We start from the raw sequence: 18,574 nt of genomic DNA on the forward strand, positions 1-18,574 counted from the left end.
CACTCCCCCCCGTGTGTGTGTGTGCTCTCGGTCCCTCCCTGGGAACAGGCGCTGCCCACCCAAGGAGGCGACCGGCGCTCCTGCCCCGCTCCCGCTCGCTCACTCGCACACGCATCTACCCGTGCGTGCGCCTCTCTCGCTCCCTCCCTGAAGTCAGTGCTTGTGTTTTCAGGTTGCTCAGACCTGAAATCTAAGGGAAAAAGCTGAGCGTTTGCATCGCTGCTCCTGCCGCTGGTGGTGGTAGCGGTGAAGAGGAAAGAGGTTTCTTTTTTTTTTTTTTTTTTTTTTTTTCCTTCCCCTTGAATTCAATGGATCTGAACTTGGAGTCTTTGGACCTCGGCGGTTTTGGAATATCTACATGCTGATCCTCTTTGTTGTGGCACATCAGCTCGTTTGGGGAAACCATCCGAAGACAGCAAGATGTTTCTCGTTATCTTGTATTTCGCTTTGCCCTTAGTGGGTAAGTTGCTGGCGTCTGATTTCTGTCTGTACATCGCTTCATAAAGCAAAGCGTAGGGTTTATGAGATCGGATGCCTGACAGTTGTCAGTCTATTGTTTAGGCAGAACAGTGAAGTTCCCAGTAGTTTTTATGGCTCTGCCTCACATCAGTTAGCCCAGTCTACATTTAAAGCTCTGGGAGATTACAGACTTAGATACTTGCCTGTGTAGCCTCTTGTTAAATTGGGTTCTCGCAAGTTACAGGGAAACTTTTCATTTTACTAAAATAAGGCTGCTTGGGGAGGGGGGGGGTGTGACAAGACCCAGCTGAAGGATTACATCTTCACCTGAACCTGGCAGCCTGCCCGACTGCGAGTGGTTTGCAGCCCAAACTGGTTTCCTTTCCACAAGAGATGTTTGCGTTTCCATCTGCGTGTGTCTGAGGGAGCATGACAGGGGGCACGATGGAGAGGAGAGAGTTAATGTAATTTGCTTTGTTCTCCTGCAAAAGCATCTTACGTGGAGAGAAATGGGGGGGGGGGGAAGAGTCATAAATTCTACCTTTATACATGTAGAGTAAGCAAAAATGTGTACAGCCTTTAAAAAGTGACTGACGCAAAAAGAGGCCAATATCAATCAGTGAGGATACTTATCGCTCTGAGCGGGTTGTTCGTGGATGTAATTGAAATTACAGCAAAGCTCTTCTGGAAAGTGAGGCCGAATATTTAACCCCTCAGTTAAACACTCGAATGGAAAGGTTATTTATTTCCCCAAAGTGGATCTAAGGAATAATGAGTGCTTGTTTTGTCAGGCACATTAACCCCTGTGGGTTTTCTTTCCTTTTCGTGTTTTCTCATAAATCAGCCGGCAGGCTTAAAACATACTGTTTCCTTGGACTCCCACAAAAGTGGATCTAAGACCATGAAAACCCCGCGTGCTTTTTCCTAAGGTGTAGCGTGAAGCCCGGAGGTTTGCAAGGTGCTGCCCGTGGGGGCTGGCTGCATGTGCTGCGTGAGGAGGTGCCTTGTGCTTCCCAGATGCCTGCTTTGGAGCCCTGGTTAAATCAGCCTCATCCCTCAACGAGAGTTTGTTGGTTTGTGTCTCCTCTCTCTAGATGTACTTTTGTCCGCAGAAGTAAGCGGGCTGCCTGGAGGGGACCGCCTCGACTGCGTGAAAGCCAGCGATCAGTGTCTCAAGGAGCAGAGCTGTAGTACTAAATACAGGACACTGAGGCAGTGTGTAGCCGGCAAAGAGAGCAACTTCAGCCGGGCGACAGGCCTGGAGGCAAAGGATGAATGCAAAAGCGCCATGGAAGCTCTCAAGCAGAAGTCTCTGTACAACTGCCGCTGTAAGAGGGGCATGAAGAAGGAGAAAAACTGCCTGCGCATTTACTGGAGCATGTACCAGAGCTTACAGGGTACGTTGCAAAACGCAGAAACGTTACACTCCCGTAGTGCAGTGTGTGATTTTGCAGCCCCTTGCATCCGCAGCTAGCTACCGCAACTGAGGCTAAACCGAGGGTCTGACCCCGTAATTCACATTGCGCTCTTCAGCTGCAAACTGAGGACCTTTCATCCAACTCAAGAACAGCTGCTGCTCCGTCTCCTGTTGTTGGGAAATCCACAATGAGGGTTTCCTCCAGGGGACCCAGCTGACCTTTCTAAACCAGAGTCAAAAGATAAGGGCACTAGCAAGTGCAAGAGCTACAAAAACAATCATTTGGAGACATTTTCCTAATAATATTTAAACTCCTTAATTAGGACTCACCTAACAAGATCACAGGACACTGGAACTAGTTTCTTAGCTCTTTGCTGAAAGTTAATGTATTATGAAGAGGAGCATTATTTTAAGGAAAAGTTTTTTCTTTCCTTTCCTGTATTTACTAGCAATATTCCCTGGGCATGCTGAGGCAGAGGAAAAAAAAAAAAAAAGTTTGTGCTCTCCTAGAGTGTGTAGAAGTGCCGGTTAGAAGGGATGTGACAGTGATTGACTCAGGACTTCTGTTCTTGATGTCACTGGCAAATTTCCTGTAGTCTGTTGAGAACAGTCAGGTTCTTAGATGAGATATATAATTTTTAGCCCTGTTTTGCTCTGGCCCTGGAGTTGAAGATGCAGTCTTTCACTTCAGTATGGTCCCCATTTAACTCTTTTCTGTAGCTGCTTCTGCAAAAACGGAAGTCCTCCCTTTCTGTTCATTTATCCAGGCATCAGCTGGAATGTTTTAATGAGAATATATATTTTTTGTTCTAACTTTTGTAATAAATTACACTACTCTTGGACATTTTCTGCATCATAAAAAGTTTCCCTTCCAACAGCATCTTGTTAGGAGTGTTTTATTCCAAAGATGCTAGATTTTAGCTGTTACCTGTGCTGCTCCTCTAAAACAGAGCTCTGTTGTTAGGGTGAATGAAGAGGAACATCCTTGCTACAGCTTGTCTCCTGCTGCATGAGATGGGACAGTTCCTGTGATGTCACAGGCTGTCTTTGCAAATTATGACCTCATCCATGGAGGAAGGAGAGAAAAGAACTAGTGACAGGGATAAACAACTAGCTTCTTTCAGGTGTTTTTATAGGTAGTGCTTTGAGGAGAAATAGCCAAATAAACAGATTAAAGGGGAGTACCTTTTGCTGTTACAGAATAACTTCATTTCAGAGTAAAAGTAAACAACAAAATCTTATCCTGAATTCTCATATAAGAAAAAAATCCAAATATTTTTTGTCTTTAGGAAATGACTTGCTTGAAGATTCCCCTTATGAGCCAGTTAACAGCAGACTATCAGACATATTCAGGCTAGCACCAATTGTATCAGGTAAGCAGACTTAAAATTCTTTAACTGAAACATGATTACAATCTGCTGCTTTGTAGTTGAATTATGGAACTTTAAAGCAATACTCTCTTAAATAAAAAGAAATGTTAATGGCATTCTGGATTTAGGAAGTTCATGATATAGTTGCACCAAAGAAAATACTAATTGATTTTGAAATAATAACTGAAAGAGTGCTTGGCAGGATGGCAATTTGTATTCTTTTTGAGTCATTCTTGACAATAAATGCTAAATTTTCCTGTAGGTGGCAATCTGATTCCCTACGTTCCTAATTTACAAATCAGTTCCTTTTTGGGAATGTGGTCAGTGCAAGTTACCTCCCATTGACATTAAAGAAGATCAGAAGATAAATCTTTCAAATGTTTGCATAAGGGAATGCTTTATAGTTTCATACATTTTTGTTTAAAAAAGAAATTTCAGAGTTAAGGCTTGTCTTCTTTTCTGGAACTGCTGCCTGTTTAAAGAGCCTATTCACAACTTCTTTCTTTTTCTGGTTTTTCTCTAAACATTTTTTGTTGCTGTGTGGCTGTCTTTCAGAACTTGTTTGTAGTAATTTTGAATATGTTGCTAGGTAATTAAACTATGCTGTTTGTTTTTTTATCAGCCTAAATTATACTCATTTTGGATCATATTTATTGAAACAATGATTTTGGGCCACTCACAGGGGTTACAGGTTGGAATTAATTTTCTTTTTCGGAGTTTCAGAAAGTCTTATGAGGATGCAGTCTGTATTCAGGACCTTTATTTGTTGAGTTACATGAAAAATTTAATATGCACAGTATAATGTGTAAGTCTGGCAGCGTTGAAGATGTAGTTAACTGACATGCTATGGATAAGCATTAGTAGATGGCTCTTTAAAAAAAAGAAGAAAAGACCAGAGAGAGTGGCTTGACCAATTTTCAGAAGTACTTACACTTTTTAGGACCCTAAGTCTCATTAAAAGCCGGGGGGACTTAGGTTGTTAAGTATTTAATGGTACAGATTTTCAAAGGCATATAGACATATAAAATGTAGGTAACTGCCCATTGGGATTTTCAGAAAGGACTAAGTGATTTAAATAGGCGTTAGATGCCCATGCAGTTTTAAAAATTCTAAGTGCTTAATGCATCTTTAGGTATCTTAATGCCTTTGAAAATCAGCCGTTTAGTCACTTTTCAAATTGAGACTTCAGATCCAGATCACATACATCTTTTGAAAGCATTATCCTAGTTTGGCGAGCAAGTCTGTTGGAGAAATAGTAGAGAACAAAGATTAATTTCTGAAGAATCTTTATTTATTTTATTTTTTATTCATTAAAAACCTCAACTTAATACAAAACCAAGACAAAATCAATGCAGAAGGGTTCCAGGACGTTTTCTTAAAGTTTATGGTCAGCCTGCTGAGGACCAAATTCTAACCTACCTCAGCAGTTTTGTGATCTCCATAGAAATACCCTATGTACACTCTGCCTTTCTGTTATTTTTTAGATTCCCCATTTACTTGCAAAGTAATTATCTTAAAAACGTAATAATTTTTTTTCTACCTGTTCTGTGCAACAATTAAATAAGACATAGTTGCCAGCAAGTGACGTCCTTCACAGTCAATGAAGATGCTGGTGGACTGGTTAGGACTCATTCTGTGTTACTAGTGCACCCCAAATTGCTGTTCACTTTGTCAGAAGTTTCAGGTTTACAAGGATCGGAGGCCTAGATTCATAGGGAGCAACAAACAGAAGTTGTAATACAGTGGAAAAACACCAGTATTTGAAAGAATTGTTATCTGAAAGAAAAGATTAGCAAAGGCATTTTTCTTATTGTCATGGTTACTACTGCATGTTACATTCTTTAAAGCTGCCTAGTCTTACAGATTTTTTGCAGGGCTCTGCAAATACCCCAAATAGCAGAACTTGGTAAGATTTTTATATCTTGATTAAAACAAAACAAAAAAACCCCTGTACAAGCAGTGTTGGCAGGGGCTTCAGAACTGGTGTTCTGCTAATGTGGTCACTGTGTTTATAGATGTTGCTGCAGTATTCACTCTCATTAAAGTTACTTGGGTGTAATTAAAAGCAGTGATTAACCCTTTCATCTCACAAAGGCCATTCTGTTGTACTGTGTGACTTGGTATATATCAAGTGTTATGCTTTTGCCATCCTTTTTATTTATTTTTGAGACAGTATAGAAAATCACAACAGTCGTCTTTCGTGGTACGTAAAAGGGGAAAACATTGGCTAAGATGACTGTTTTGTGTGTTACATAAGTCTTTTGTAGCATACGTAAGTCTAAGAAATGGAGGACAGTTTTTAAAAGCAGTTAAAGTTGATCTATTTCTATACTGAAAGATGTTCAAAATTGCGTCCCCTATGGAAACAGGATGCCACTTTCTCATTAATTCTTCAAGCATCAATATGTTGATTGAAAACAAAAATCAGGAATATATTGCTAAATCTGTTACAAAGTTTGTAGTTTCTCTTCAGTTCCCGTTATGTTAGTGGAACAAGTGATGCAGTCGTGTTACTAAAGTGAAGGGTTTTTTTATATTTTTAAGTGGTTTATATTATACTGGGACTAGTGGTATAGTTAGCCTAGAACTAGAAGGACAAGCTAAGTGTTCTATATAAAACTTAAAACAATGTCCAACAACACAGAAAAGAAAAATCTAAACACACAAAATTATTTCTTGTAGTACTAGCTGTTAAGCCCAGGATATCATATATTTAGATACTAACAAGCATGAATTTTGCATTTGAATCACTACTGTATTTGCCAGGAAAGTGTAATTTATATACATAAATATATTTATATATAAAAGAATTGATAGCTAAAACAGGAATGTGAGTTCATAGTTTGATTTACTTGTGGTGACGTATCCTGAGTATTCAAGGGTCTGATCTTCTTTCCTTTCCATCTACACTTCAAGTTTATAATTCAGCTCCTTCTATAAAGTCAGTCCTCTGACACCTCACGTGGCCACATCCAGGACTGTGAGTCTTCCCAGTTGAAGGACAGGGCTGTCTTGTTTTTTGTTTTGGGTATGTCTAGGTCTGAATTTTCTTTAGAACTACTATGTCTGATGTGGTGCTTCTGCCTCAAGGGTGTGAATTTCTTGCTGGTAGGCAGCTCTTCAAATTACTGAAGACTTGTGTGTGTGTGTGTGTGTGTGTTTCAGAGAGTAACAGATTTGGGTTAGTTATTATGATGTAAAGATTTTGCTTAAACAGACATTTTTCCTTAAACCTTAACAACTTCTGAGAGGTGAAAACATTTTAAGGCCATTGAGTTCTGTCACAACTACAGTAAATGCAAAATCTGTTGACTGGATTTCAGAGATGAGTTTCATACCAAATTAAGGATAGGTGCTTGAATTAGTCACTTTTTTAAAGCTATCTACAGCTTTTTACTACCTGGGGAACAGTTTGCCTCTTGAATTTGTATTGTATTTGACATTGAGCCTTGCGACTGGAAGATATCTTATTATTGTGGTATCAACTGATACAATATAGTGGTCATCTCTGTGGCATGTTATAAGAAAATATCCTGCGTAAATACTGTAGCTGCACGTACCTGTAGATATACTTACAAAATAAATGTTTCTGAAATGTCTCATTCATTTCAACACAAAATGGAGAGCCACTAGAGCTGAATAAAATGTGTTAAGCCATATCTGTGAAGTGGTGTAAATAGAATACTTGATGTTAAAAAGAATTGACTATTTAGATCAACGTGTTTTGGACAACATAACGCTCTCCTCCCATGGATTCACTTTTAAGTTGCCTAGTTAATCACAGGCTTATTATCCCATTGTTCCGCTTTGTGTAGCTTTCCTTCTTTCTTTTACATCTATCATGTTCAGAAATAAAGAACAGGGTACATAAATCAGAATATTTCTTAAAACATATAGGTTTTGCTGCTAATCTGTGGAAAATTGGTCAGTTATATGCGGCTAGTCATGTGTTTTTTCTAGTTGCTAAAATGCAAGACAGGTAGAAGTTAATTATTTTGCCAGTATTTCTTTTTAGTGTAGTAAACTGTTTTTGCAAAGTGCCTTTTGTATCATTAACAAATGAGAAAAAGAAACTGGCTCGTATGATTATACGTCAAAAGGAGCGTTTCCTGATTCTGCCATTCTCATGAGAGGCTGTTTACTCTTTAAAAACTCTGGGAATCTTCTGTTGCAGAAGGTATCTGGAAGCTTATATTTAGAAAAGGATCTATTTTGTATTTATTGTGGTAAATTTGTTAATTAAAAACAAGAGTTCAGTAGACAGAACAGCACATAGGGCTTCTTAATGGAGTGTATCATTCCACATTAGAACACGAGTAGCACAGCACGTGAAGTTAGCATGTTTGATTGCATATTGAATAAGCTGTAAGTACAAATACAAACAACTATGGTCAGTAAGATGGCCTTTTATTGTCTTTTAAAAGTTGAGACTATAAGAAGTTAGCAGTGCAGGAATTCTCAGAAGGGTGTGTGTGCTGGTGGCCTTTAAATTAGGCAGTCTCATGTATATTCTTTCTGTAGGATTTCATGAAGATGGGTCTGGGTCTCCCTCTAGGATCTCTAAATTGTTCAGAAGGACAGTGGATTAATCAGTAGTTTTCCCTTTTTCCTCTGAGTTTTTCAAAGTCTTTTAGGCATCCTGTGTCATTGGCGTTCACAGAGTACAAAGTCAATGCTGGGAAAGAATGAAGGCCAGTATGCAAAACAGTTCCTTCAAGATTTGACAGACTTTGATCAGGGAATACTTCCCTCTCCCCAGCATAAAACCTGCTCTGAGTATTGATGACAGCTCCCCATTATTTTATCCTTCCCAGGGATGGGGTAGAGACATCACAGAGAACGGACTGCAAGTGTCTCCTTTGGAACAGTTGCTGTCAGCAAAGGTGGGGGAAGAAGGTTGGGGTTTTTCAGTACGAATTCTCAGGATCCAGAGAACAGAGCTTCCTTGTCTGTGTGCTTGAGGTCCTGTAGGATTCCTCATATCTTCCCTGTATGAGGGAACTGTAGAACTAGTAAACAACATGTCATAGTGAATTAATTTTGCCCAAACTTTCATAACCCCAAAATTCTGTTAATCAAGAATTGAATGTTTTCCTATTAATTTTAAAATTCTTGAACTAATGTAAGAGCTGTGTTCTGAGTAGCAGGTCCCTGACACTTTAATTATCATTTGCTTCTTTTTTTCCTACCTGGTAAATTACTTTTGTGGAATCCATATATAGCATTTTTTTAAATTGTTTATCAAAAAGATAAGTTAGAGTCTCTGTCCTAGCCAACAGATTCACTGCTTTTTCCTTTTGGGGTTTGGCTTCTCCCATGAATTAATACTGTATGACACCCCCAATTCCTAGTGCCTGAGGCCTCTAATCCTGGTTGTATTCCTAAATCTGTGTATATTTCAAATTCCACGTATTTTTCTAATTTAACACTATGCCTTTTTCTGACCTTTCGCTAAGAATATCTGAGATGCCACATTTCTACAAAGGCAATTTAATTTACAAAATATTAAAAACATTGATTTCTCTTGACTATTTACAGTGCTCTTAGCTCTTACCTCCCGTATCATTGCAGTTTATTTAAAAAAAAAAGAGATACTTCATGTTAGTTACCTTGCACATTCACCCGATTTCATAAACAATAAACCAGATCTTATTAAGTTAATAGGAGTCTTGCAATCTGATTCTGTTCCCACTGAAGTAAGCATAACACATCAAAATCTTTTTATTTGATTATGATGTATTCTGTTTCCTGTTGTAATTTTTTTGGCTTAGTTCTGCTTTTCTGATGTGAGGTTGAGCCTTTTGATAGCAGAAAAGTAAAAACGTTGTTAATTTAGCCTACACTAGATTGTCACATGCACAACTATATTTTCCTTTGTAAGGTAATACATTAAAATAATAGCCCTTGGACCAATATATAATATTGGCTTTACAGTTACAAATCCAGATTAACTCTTCTTTCCCCAGTGAGAATTTGTGGCCCTTTGCCTGTTGCAAGAAAAAGAACAAACAACACGGGCATCTATTTTAGCTGCCTTTAACAAAATAAAAATAGTTTGACAAAAAGAAATCTAATATAAGCATGTACAATGTTTGTGTTCTTTGACATTTCTGTCTGCAGATTTTCTTTGCAGAGACAACTAGGCTGGCTTCCAGTCAGATAACAAGTTATCAAGGGGGCATAGATACCAGTTGCTGATTTCCACTTCTGCATTTTCATAATCAGATTGGACTTCACACAAAAGAAAATCACTTTGGTGACTGTTGGCTTGCAGGAGCTCTTTGAATTTCCTGTTTTCTGCATTTCTTGAAGCTAGATCTGATTATGAGAGGGGAATTAAGTACCTTGCTGAAGTAACTGATTGACTAGCTTATAAAGGCAGTGCCTACGCACTTTAACTTGAGCAGGAACATGAACAGGCCTTGAAACCCCACATAGAAATACGTAAATATCCTCAGTTTAGTCCACATTTCTTTCCTTGGTGAGATTATTGGAACTTTTTTGCTAAGTTCTTTGAAGATCTGTAAAACAGAAGAAAAGGTCTGTGTTCCTCAAGTATTTCAAATGCACAGCTTTGGGCAAATGTAGAGTTTCTGTTTGTCCCAGTAGTCTAGGCAGACTTCATCCACCTGTTTCAACATGGGAAACAAGATGAAATCCATTCCATAGAAGGAGGAAGCATCTGATGATACAACACAGAGCTTTTATGCATGAATATTCAGCGTCTCCTTGAATGCTGGGAGTAGTAAGAGAGAATATTTAAGTCTTGGAGGAAACCCAAAGGAGAGCAGTATTCTCCTGAAGCCTCAAAGGAGAGTGTTGAGAGAAGGCTAGCTGAATAAGCGTGGCCAAGCATTTTGCTTACAATGTATAATGTATACAGTGAACCATGTCTTTTCTTTGTCTAGAGTAGAATCTTTGGAGAGTGGAATTGCCATCCCTTTAGTCTGTATCTTTGCAGGAAAGCCTCAATTATGGTGTGGTGGGCCAGATATCAGATGAGCAAATGCGTATCCACGATTGAGCAGCAAATTGTGTATTCTTGTTCCCCATTACAGGCCAGCGTTATGGTTTGCGTAAGTGCTACACTAGCTCCTCTGAAGTAGGAGCAAAAGCACTCAGGTACTGCTAGCGGTGTTGGTGGGGTTACGAGGAGAGATCGGGTACTTACTAGTCACTGAGGAGGGAAGCAGAATCTGGTTATCTGTGGGGAGAGGTACCACCATTTCAAGGATGTGGTGAGCAGGAACAGGCATGGGCTGCCAGGGGACCTTAGAAACATAGAACTTCCTTGGAAGTTCCCAGTTTTGTCAGGTATCTACAGACTGCTGCGTTGCAGGGGTAAGCAGTTGGACACAACCAGCCTGCTAATGGGGCTGCTGAAGATGTGACGTGGTGAGTGAGAAAAAGCCCGTGGTTCATGTGGCATAGCTTTGGTGCAGTGCTGGGCGTACGGTTGGGAATACTGCGGTGATAAAGGTGGTGCAAGGACTGGCGCAGAAGAGAAGCCTGCGCTGAGTAGGCATATTTCCATGGCAGTCTTCCTCAGAGGGCTCCTGGAAAGCCTTGTCTGTAAGCTGTCCCCCCTGGTGAAATACAGAGAACAGTGCCCAGAAGAGCAGCATCCTGCAGCTTTCTGTCTCTTGATGGCACAGCAAGGTGCAGTTTATGGCAGGCAATTTGTACTCTGGCTTTTTACATTTAAACTATTTTAAAACTTTGTTTTTATAACCCTATTTGTATTTGACTCTCAGGGATAACTTTGACAGTCTTGGAAGAGCCAGTGGTTTCTGTCAGGAGCTGACAGTATGTTAAAAATGCTAAGAGTAAAATGCCTGTGTGCGATGAAAAGAAATAAGAATTTCTGGATTGCAAGGCAGAACTTATTTGTGATAAGTATCCAACGTTTCTTATTTTAAGATCTACATTATATTGTTTTAATCTTAGAAGGGAATGTGTTTACAGCTTTGATTTTTAGAAACGTGTCCATTTTTTTTTATGAAAACTTAATTCTGTAATTTATCTTATATTAGTTTTTTGGTATTATTTTTATATTCTTGCATTTTCTGTGGATGAAACTAACGCAGCCACAATACTGTCTGTATAGTTAGGGCATTAACACAATTAAGTTATTTTTGGAGTAGTTCTTTAGTTACTATGATGCTTTGACAATTTTTATAAGCATCAGGCTATTGTCCTGTACAATCTGCACTCAGCCTGAGATTTAACATGAGAGATGCGTGACACAAAGTGTAATGGCATAGAGATAGCTCTTCCTGCATAGAAATTTGCAGAAATGATGGGTTGTAAAGAGACTTGAAGATATCAAACAATTTGAGTAGGAATCCATAAATAAAGATGAATTTCTGCATTCAATGGTTATACGATTTTATCACTGTCTGGTGTCCATAAAATGCATCTTCCCATTAAAGTTTTGTCATGCAGCTGATGAGGTTCAGAAGTGTTAAAAGCTTCCACTCTCTTCCTTTTAAATTCTACACCCTAAATTCAGTACTAAAGCTCAGTTAAGCAAAACCAGAAATCGCCATTTCCCTGTTCCTCCTCCGCCGGAGACAGTACCGTGATTCTCCCTGCTCCCCAGTCCCACAGCCTCCAGCCCACTGCTGACGTTTCATACATTTAACCCTGACAGTCAGGCTAGTGCTAACCACTGTCGCTTCCTTGAGCTAATAACCACAACTCATTCCTGCCATGACATACCTTTTCCGTATACTGCTGTCCCTTTGATTGTCAACTTTGCTCTCTCTGAACTGTAACTTCTCCTCCAAGTCCCCTCCAGCTGTAGGACTTCGGTGGTTTCTTTCTCTGTCGCTGCAACATGAAGCGGCTCTGCTTTCCACCTCAGCTACTCACTTCTCAGAAATCTGACTACAGTTTTTCCCTTTCCTTTTTACAACAGGCTTGTCTTTGCTGTCTCGTCTGATGTCTTTGCTTTGCGGTCTGCCTCTGCCCCCACCCTGCTCTCCCTTTCTCCATTCCCCCCACTGCCTCCCTGTCCTCTGTTTTCTGGTACTTCTGGTGAGGCTGCGCCTTCTCTGTACCTTGAAAGATTCCCTTAAATTCTCCTTTTTCCAGCATTCTTCAAATTGTTCTCTCACCCTCCCTGTAAAGAGTTTGAGATGTGGTCTAATAAAAGGAATTTTTCCTGACTAATGGAACTAATAAAGCCTGGTTTCCTACCAGAGTCCTTCATCTCCTGGATGCCCCCGCTCTCTACACAGACAGAGTTCCTATCTTCTTTCCCTGTGCTGTGCCCTCTCCGCATGTTCTCCCTTGTCTCTTCACTCGTCCTTAATTCTGTCCCACGTCTCTCATCTCTGGGGCAGCATGTCCTGTGGCTGGCTTGGTGTTACACACGTGCTGAAGGACTCTAGGGGCAGGTAGGCAGGCACCTGCTCCCTCTTGGAATGGCTCAGAGCCAGAGACATGCCTGCCTTGTCCTCGGCAGGCAGGTCTACTTGGGTCTAAAACCTGCAGTTTTTCCGAAAATTTGTAAGAACTTCATATTCATTCCTCTCTCAAATTTGTCCAAGTATGTCCTATGGGTTAAAAAAATCGCTGGGAGTTGCAGGGGTGTGGAGAAGATAGAGGAGACTAATATTCAATTTACCTACATTGCCTTGAAAAATTAGGATTAAAAAAAGCAAATATGGCTTCTGTCATATCGCTAAGCATTAGACTGTGACATAACTTATCTTATTCTAGTCTCAGAAAACATCTAGCGTGTCATGCAAGTGATATAAATAAACATGCAGTGGACTTGAAACATACAGACAGTTAAGTACAGTAGATGGCTGACAGTTAGTTGTATTAGATAATTGAGCATCTCAGGATTCTCAAAATGGGAAATAATTCATGCATTTAAGTTAGTTGGCATGAAGATTATTTATTCAGATTTAGAAATGAAACAAGAAAGAAAGGACCCATCCTAAAGCTGTTATACATGAACACCTCTATTGCTTTTGACTATTTGGATGATACCACATTGTATTTACAAATGACACTGCACTTTTTAAAGTAATTTTCTTTTTCAGTTGGAATATTTTTAGGATTAAGGATAAGTTTTGCTGATGTTTGTTGTGGTAAGGTCATAAACAAAATTAAGAAAGGTGATACTAGCGCTTGGTAGTAGTTTCAAAGAATTCAGGTCCAAATACCCAGACTTCTCCAAGCTTGCCGCTTGCAAATAGAGTGGAATGTATTCTGCAGAGCAGTGGCTTTGCATTAATGAACGCTTAAGCAGCAGATTAAAATGTCTGCTTAAAAAATAGGTTAGGATTATGTAATAACACAAGTCTGGGATACTAATAACAGTGAAGATAATTTTATTGAGCAGATTAAGTGCAATTAGATCTCAAGTACAGAATATTTAAATACAATACCAGATCAAAACCCAGTCCATGCAGCTTTACTTGCTTTCGTTCACACCTACAGGATCAGTACCTGACAGCAAAGTAAATTATCATTTTTATTGTTGTTCATTTTATATTGCCATGGGAATGTACATCATGTTATCCATTAGGATCCAGACAAACAAGTCTTTTCTCCACATACACAGTCATGAAACAAGACATGATTGAAGACAGCGTGGTGTCTGCACTATTTGAAATTCTATTAGAAATTGATAAATTTGCTTGTCAGATTTCTTTAAAGGATTGCATAGATAAGAACTGCCTATAGTATTCCCATATGAAAAGTCATCAAAATCATAGCTTTATAATAAACCCATATGGACTGAGAAATTGTTGTCAGTTCTTCCTCTTATAATCTGTTTACTTAATTTTAGTCTCCTAAATAGTGAAATGGAGACACAAACTTGCAGTGGTTGGTAACACTTATGACCTGATGCAGTAAACGGCTTTGATCCTTTGAGAGGTCAAACTGTGTGTGTTTCTAAGCAAACATTCCCCAAGGCTGCTGATGTGTGAGATGTCTCTTCCCCTTGCCAAATGTCCCACCTTCGCAATAGAAAATTAAAGGAGACTTGCAAAGAAATGTGGTGTGTTAGTGTATTTAATCTTGTCTATAAATTGCTGTGAGAATTGTTGAACACAGGGTTTGGTGTGGTGCTTATTTTTTTTAATTTTTGCACAGTTTAAAAATATCCTGACAGCTCTCTTCTGGGTTGGGTAGAAAGTGAATGTATTAACTCTAACTGCGTTAATGTTCAGACAGGAAGGCATACACTGTTTTTTAATTTAGTAAATAGAGAATTACATGAATCTGACTTGGAGCTTCATTTAGCTTTTTAATACATTTCTGCTGTATAGCTAAAAATATCTTATCTTCATGCCCTTGACCTTTCTCTAAGAGCTGTGGGAAGATTAAAAAGCATAAATGAGAATAAATTTAGAATTAGCCTATTTGAAGAAAATGGTACCAAATGACTTAGCTATCCACAAAATGGTATTAAGTTGTCAGTCCTACAACATGTCCAGGCTAGCAGAGCTGAGCAAAGCAACCTGCTGCTACAGCATGGCTCTAGTAGTCCTAGAAGTGGGAAGGTAGTTCATTTTTCATTCCCCACTCAGCTCTTTCCCTCCTTGCAGAAGCTGCTAGCAAGGTGCCAATTATGATGATGATTTCTGTAGCTCAGATACCTAACCCTTAACATCCCCCTTTCCACGCGGCATGTTCTGTGTAGTTCACCATGCAGCCGTATAAATACTTTCGATCATTACCCTCTTGGACTGTATTTGAACTAGAGACTAAAAGGGGAGGTTGTCAATATATTAAAGACATCATTAATGGCATAACCACAGCCATAAACAGTGAATAATTGTGATGGTTGAGCTTTATTTATTTATTTATTTGTTAAAAAATGTGTCGGTATCTGGGCATCTTTGACATTACAGGGATACTTCTGAAAACAGCGGACTTTTAGTGATACCCACTGCAAGCAGCCACTCTGCAGTGTTCTTAATTATCTACTTTAAATTATTTACTTAACAAGACAGAGAATGGTTGCACTTGTGAAGCTGTCATCTCTAGGGCTTAGGTACTGCATTGCTGTGCAAAAATTGTACAGTCTGATACTAGCTTTCATTTATGCTAATTGCAGGTAAGCTTATAAATTCCTCAGATTATTAAAAAGAGAGTTATCTCCTTCCTGTTGTGATAGGTCAAGGATTAAAATGTTGCAAACTTTCAGTCTTGCTTCAAAGAGAAAATGCCACCATAAAAATCTTTCAGATATCAATACTTTGTCAAGCTAAGAAGACAAGAAACATTATTCTATTTTGCCTATCAAAATTGTATTTGTAGCACTGCAACTGTATATACTGATTTTTATCATTATTTTAAATTCATTCAGTGATTTAAATATGTATTTAATCCTACACAGACAGACATAATAAAACTAAAATCATACCTAAAAGTTAATCAATAAGCGACTATACCTGGGACACTAAGAGGAGGCAAAAGAAACTGATTTAATAAATGGCAATGTTTTCTCTAAAGCTGTTCTCAGTAGGATCTTCAGAGAAAAATCACAGATTTCTCTAACGCAGGCAGTATGCAGTATCTGGTTTAGACTGTGAAGAGAAATGTAATTTACAAGTTACAGAATGAATTATTTTGTCACAGAAAGAATAAAATAGAGCCAATGGTTAGCTCCCCTTGAGCAGTAATATGTGCTAATTGAAGGACTCAGGATTGGATTGTAAGAGTCAATATTCAAGCTTGTAGAATACTTAAAGTGACTACTTCCTGTCTTTAGCCATACTGAGAAATATAATAAATTATTCTGGACCTGGACTGTGGTGAGAAGAACTACTTCCCACTGCAGCTATCAGGATGGGAGACGTGTAAAGTGCTTGTAACAGATAGCTCCTCTATCTACGGAGCAGGTTGTACTTCTATGGCAAAGAGTGTTGCTGATAGATTAGGGTGACAATTCATAATGTTCCTGAGTGTGAATGCTACATGTTGAACAAGATCAGAGTCTCAAGGAGCATGTCGTAGAGAATTAAGGTTTATTACTTATCCTTCCTTGTGGTTTTCAGAATTTTAAAAGGATTTATAATATTTGAAATATGTTTAAACTCAGAAAACCGCGGTGTTTCAGAGTAATACTTTACAAATCATCTTTTCTCCAGATTGTAGCTGAGTGCAGTGGTCTAATTGTGGGTAATGGCTTTTTGTTGTGTGACATGATACAATAACAGAAGAGTATTTTAACAAAATTCTAGAAATTACTGTGCATATTAGGAATGATTTATTAGACTATAACAGGAAAGCTAGAAGGGTTTTTAAAGGTGTTAACTTTTCAGATGTGTATTATTAGTGTGCAGTAAATGTATTATTTTGAACTATTTATTTTTAAAGAGTGGCAAAAGTATTAAAATACATCTCTAAGTCACTCTGCAGCTATTTAGAGACAAGGTTTTGGCTAGCTGCCCAAAATACTGTATAGTAGGTATTTGGGAAGAAGAGAAGGTTTCTTTGAGGTATTTTTACCACTGGGGGACTCCTGCTGTTCACATTTCTTCTGTACAGTTTGGAGTACCCCAGATTTGCTTTAAATGATTGAGGTCACCTGAAAGGTGCGGGGTGTACTTGTGTTGGAAGAGGTGCAGCCAGCATATTTGTCGTAGAAGATCATGTTAATTTTAATTGGCAAATGAAGTGTTTCCCTATTTCACATTATAGCACCCAAATGTTAACCCAGATTGTTTCTCTTTGAATCTGATGCTAGCATAAGAAGCTGCACGGTTTGCAGAAGATGTGGCTGAGTTCATTCTTTTGACTGTTTTATCCTTAGCTGTTTTAAGACTTGAGTGAATAGGTGCTGGCAGGACTCTAGCTTTTTTCATATTAAATGTAAAAGCTGAGCTAATGTATATTTGGCAGACACAAGCACTTGGCGGTCAGGAGACTTACGACTTTAGCTTTTTCTCTTTTGTACAATTCCTTTCTGACACAGGCTTGAAATTACATTCAGACACTCCTTTTCCAGTATGTGATATGAATCAATGCTGTACCAGTGCCTAAGATCACCTTTGCTGATGTACTTAAATCTGACTAAGATGTATATTAAAGGGAGAATTAAGGTACAAACACATCTCTAATTCTGGGTCTGTCTGACTGGAAAGTTTCTTTTCATAAATCATTCAACAGCAGGTTTACTGAAAGGAAGGTTAGGAGACTCATTTGTGTAAACTTCCAGACCTTTCCCCCAAAATAGCTCTTTTCCATTGGAAAAAATGCAGTTATCCTAATTTCCTGACTGTAATCTAGGTTGGTCATTCTGTGAGACTGCATTTTCTTCCTGTTAGGAGTTTTCAAAACCCTTACAGGTGGCATCAGAAGGGCCACCAGTTTGTGCCATAGTGCTTTTTAGGAAGGACTGTACAGAGGAGAGATGTGTCTGTACATATCTGTTCATGCAGCTGAACAACAGTTTGCAATTTGTAAAAAGCCGAACTTTCCTGTTTGTAATACTATGTGGTGTCCTTAAACCATAGGACACTAGGTCAGCATGTTTTTAAAGACACTAGCAGTGTAAGGCCAAATATTCCCAAAGCAGTATTTGTTGCTGTTGGATTGCAAGCTATATCACCGTTTATTTCCTTGTACTAATTCTTCTGTCTGTACTGTTGCATCACAGTGAAATAAGTTCCAGGGTGTTAGTTGGTAGGAAACAAGTATGCAGAAGTCCCATCTCACATCTGGCTTTCAGAGCCCATTTATTTTATTAAAGTTAATAAAGTGGATTGTACTTCATACAGACAATCACACCACTTTAATAAAACAAACAAGGAAGAACCAAGTTGCATTTGCTTCATAAGGAAAATCTGTCTTTTGTTGTTTAGTGAATGTATCCTGTGATGGCTGTCATACAGCATTAATTTTTATGCTGTACTTAGAATTTAAATAGTCAAATTTCTGGCAGATTCTTTTCTGTGTTGGTGACAAGTAAATGTTGAATAATCAATTGAAATGTAATTTTTAAAAAGTAACATCTGAAATGAGGTAGACTAGTAGAAGGGAAGAAGGCAACATTTTGCATGTGAATGAAATGAAAGAGTTTGTCAAACTCTCAATTGGAGAGCTTCAGGTAGTGTAAAATACATATTTGAACAGAAAATTTTCTGATTGTTTTCAGTCTACTTTCATGTGTATCAAAAAGCTACTCCACTGAGTACCACAGCTTGAGAGTTGGCAACGTTTTCCTGGAGGAGAACGTGTAGTGCCTCTATTTGCTGTTGAAGAGAAAGAAACAACCAGTTTGCTTTCTAACATGGTAGAATTCCATGAACTCTGGTGTTATGTTATATTCTAATACAATCAATCCTAATGTTTTATG

At 38.7% G+C, this 18,574-nt stretch overlaps 1 protein-coding gene across 1 annotated transcript in view; it reads left to right on the plus strand.

Annotated features, from left to right (window-relative positions):
- Window positions 1–420: 420 nt before the first annotated feature.
- The window catches only part of GFRA1 (GDNF family receptor alpha 1), a 144,408-nt gene continuing 126,254 nt past the window's right edge, over window positions 421–18,574 (plus strand). Inside the window, exons 1-3 of the mRNA XM_010564712.1 lie at window positions 421–460; window positions 1,554–1,856; window positions 3,166–3,249. Of these exons, the coding sequence (XP_010563014.1) occupies window positions 421–460; window positions 1,554–1,856; window positions 3,166–3,249 (427 nt within the window). The remainder of the gene's footprint in view (window positions 461–1,553; window positions 1,857–3,165; window positions 3,250–18,574) is intronic.

This window comes from Haliaeetus leucocephalus, unplaced genomic scaffold (genome assembly GCF_000737465.1).
Source record: "Haliaeetus leucocephalus isolate CR32 unplaced genomic scaffold, Haliaeetus_leucocephalus-4.0 Scaffold184, whole genome shotgun sequence".
Taxonomy (NCBI): domain Eukaryota; kingdom Metazoa; phylum Chordata; class Aves; order Accipitriformes; family Accipitridae; genus Haliaeetus; species Haliaeetus leucocephalus.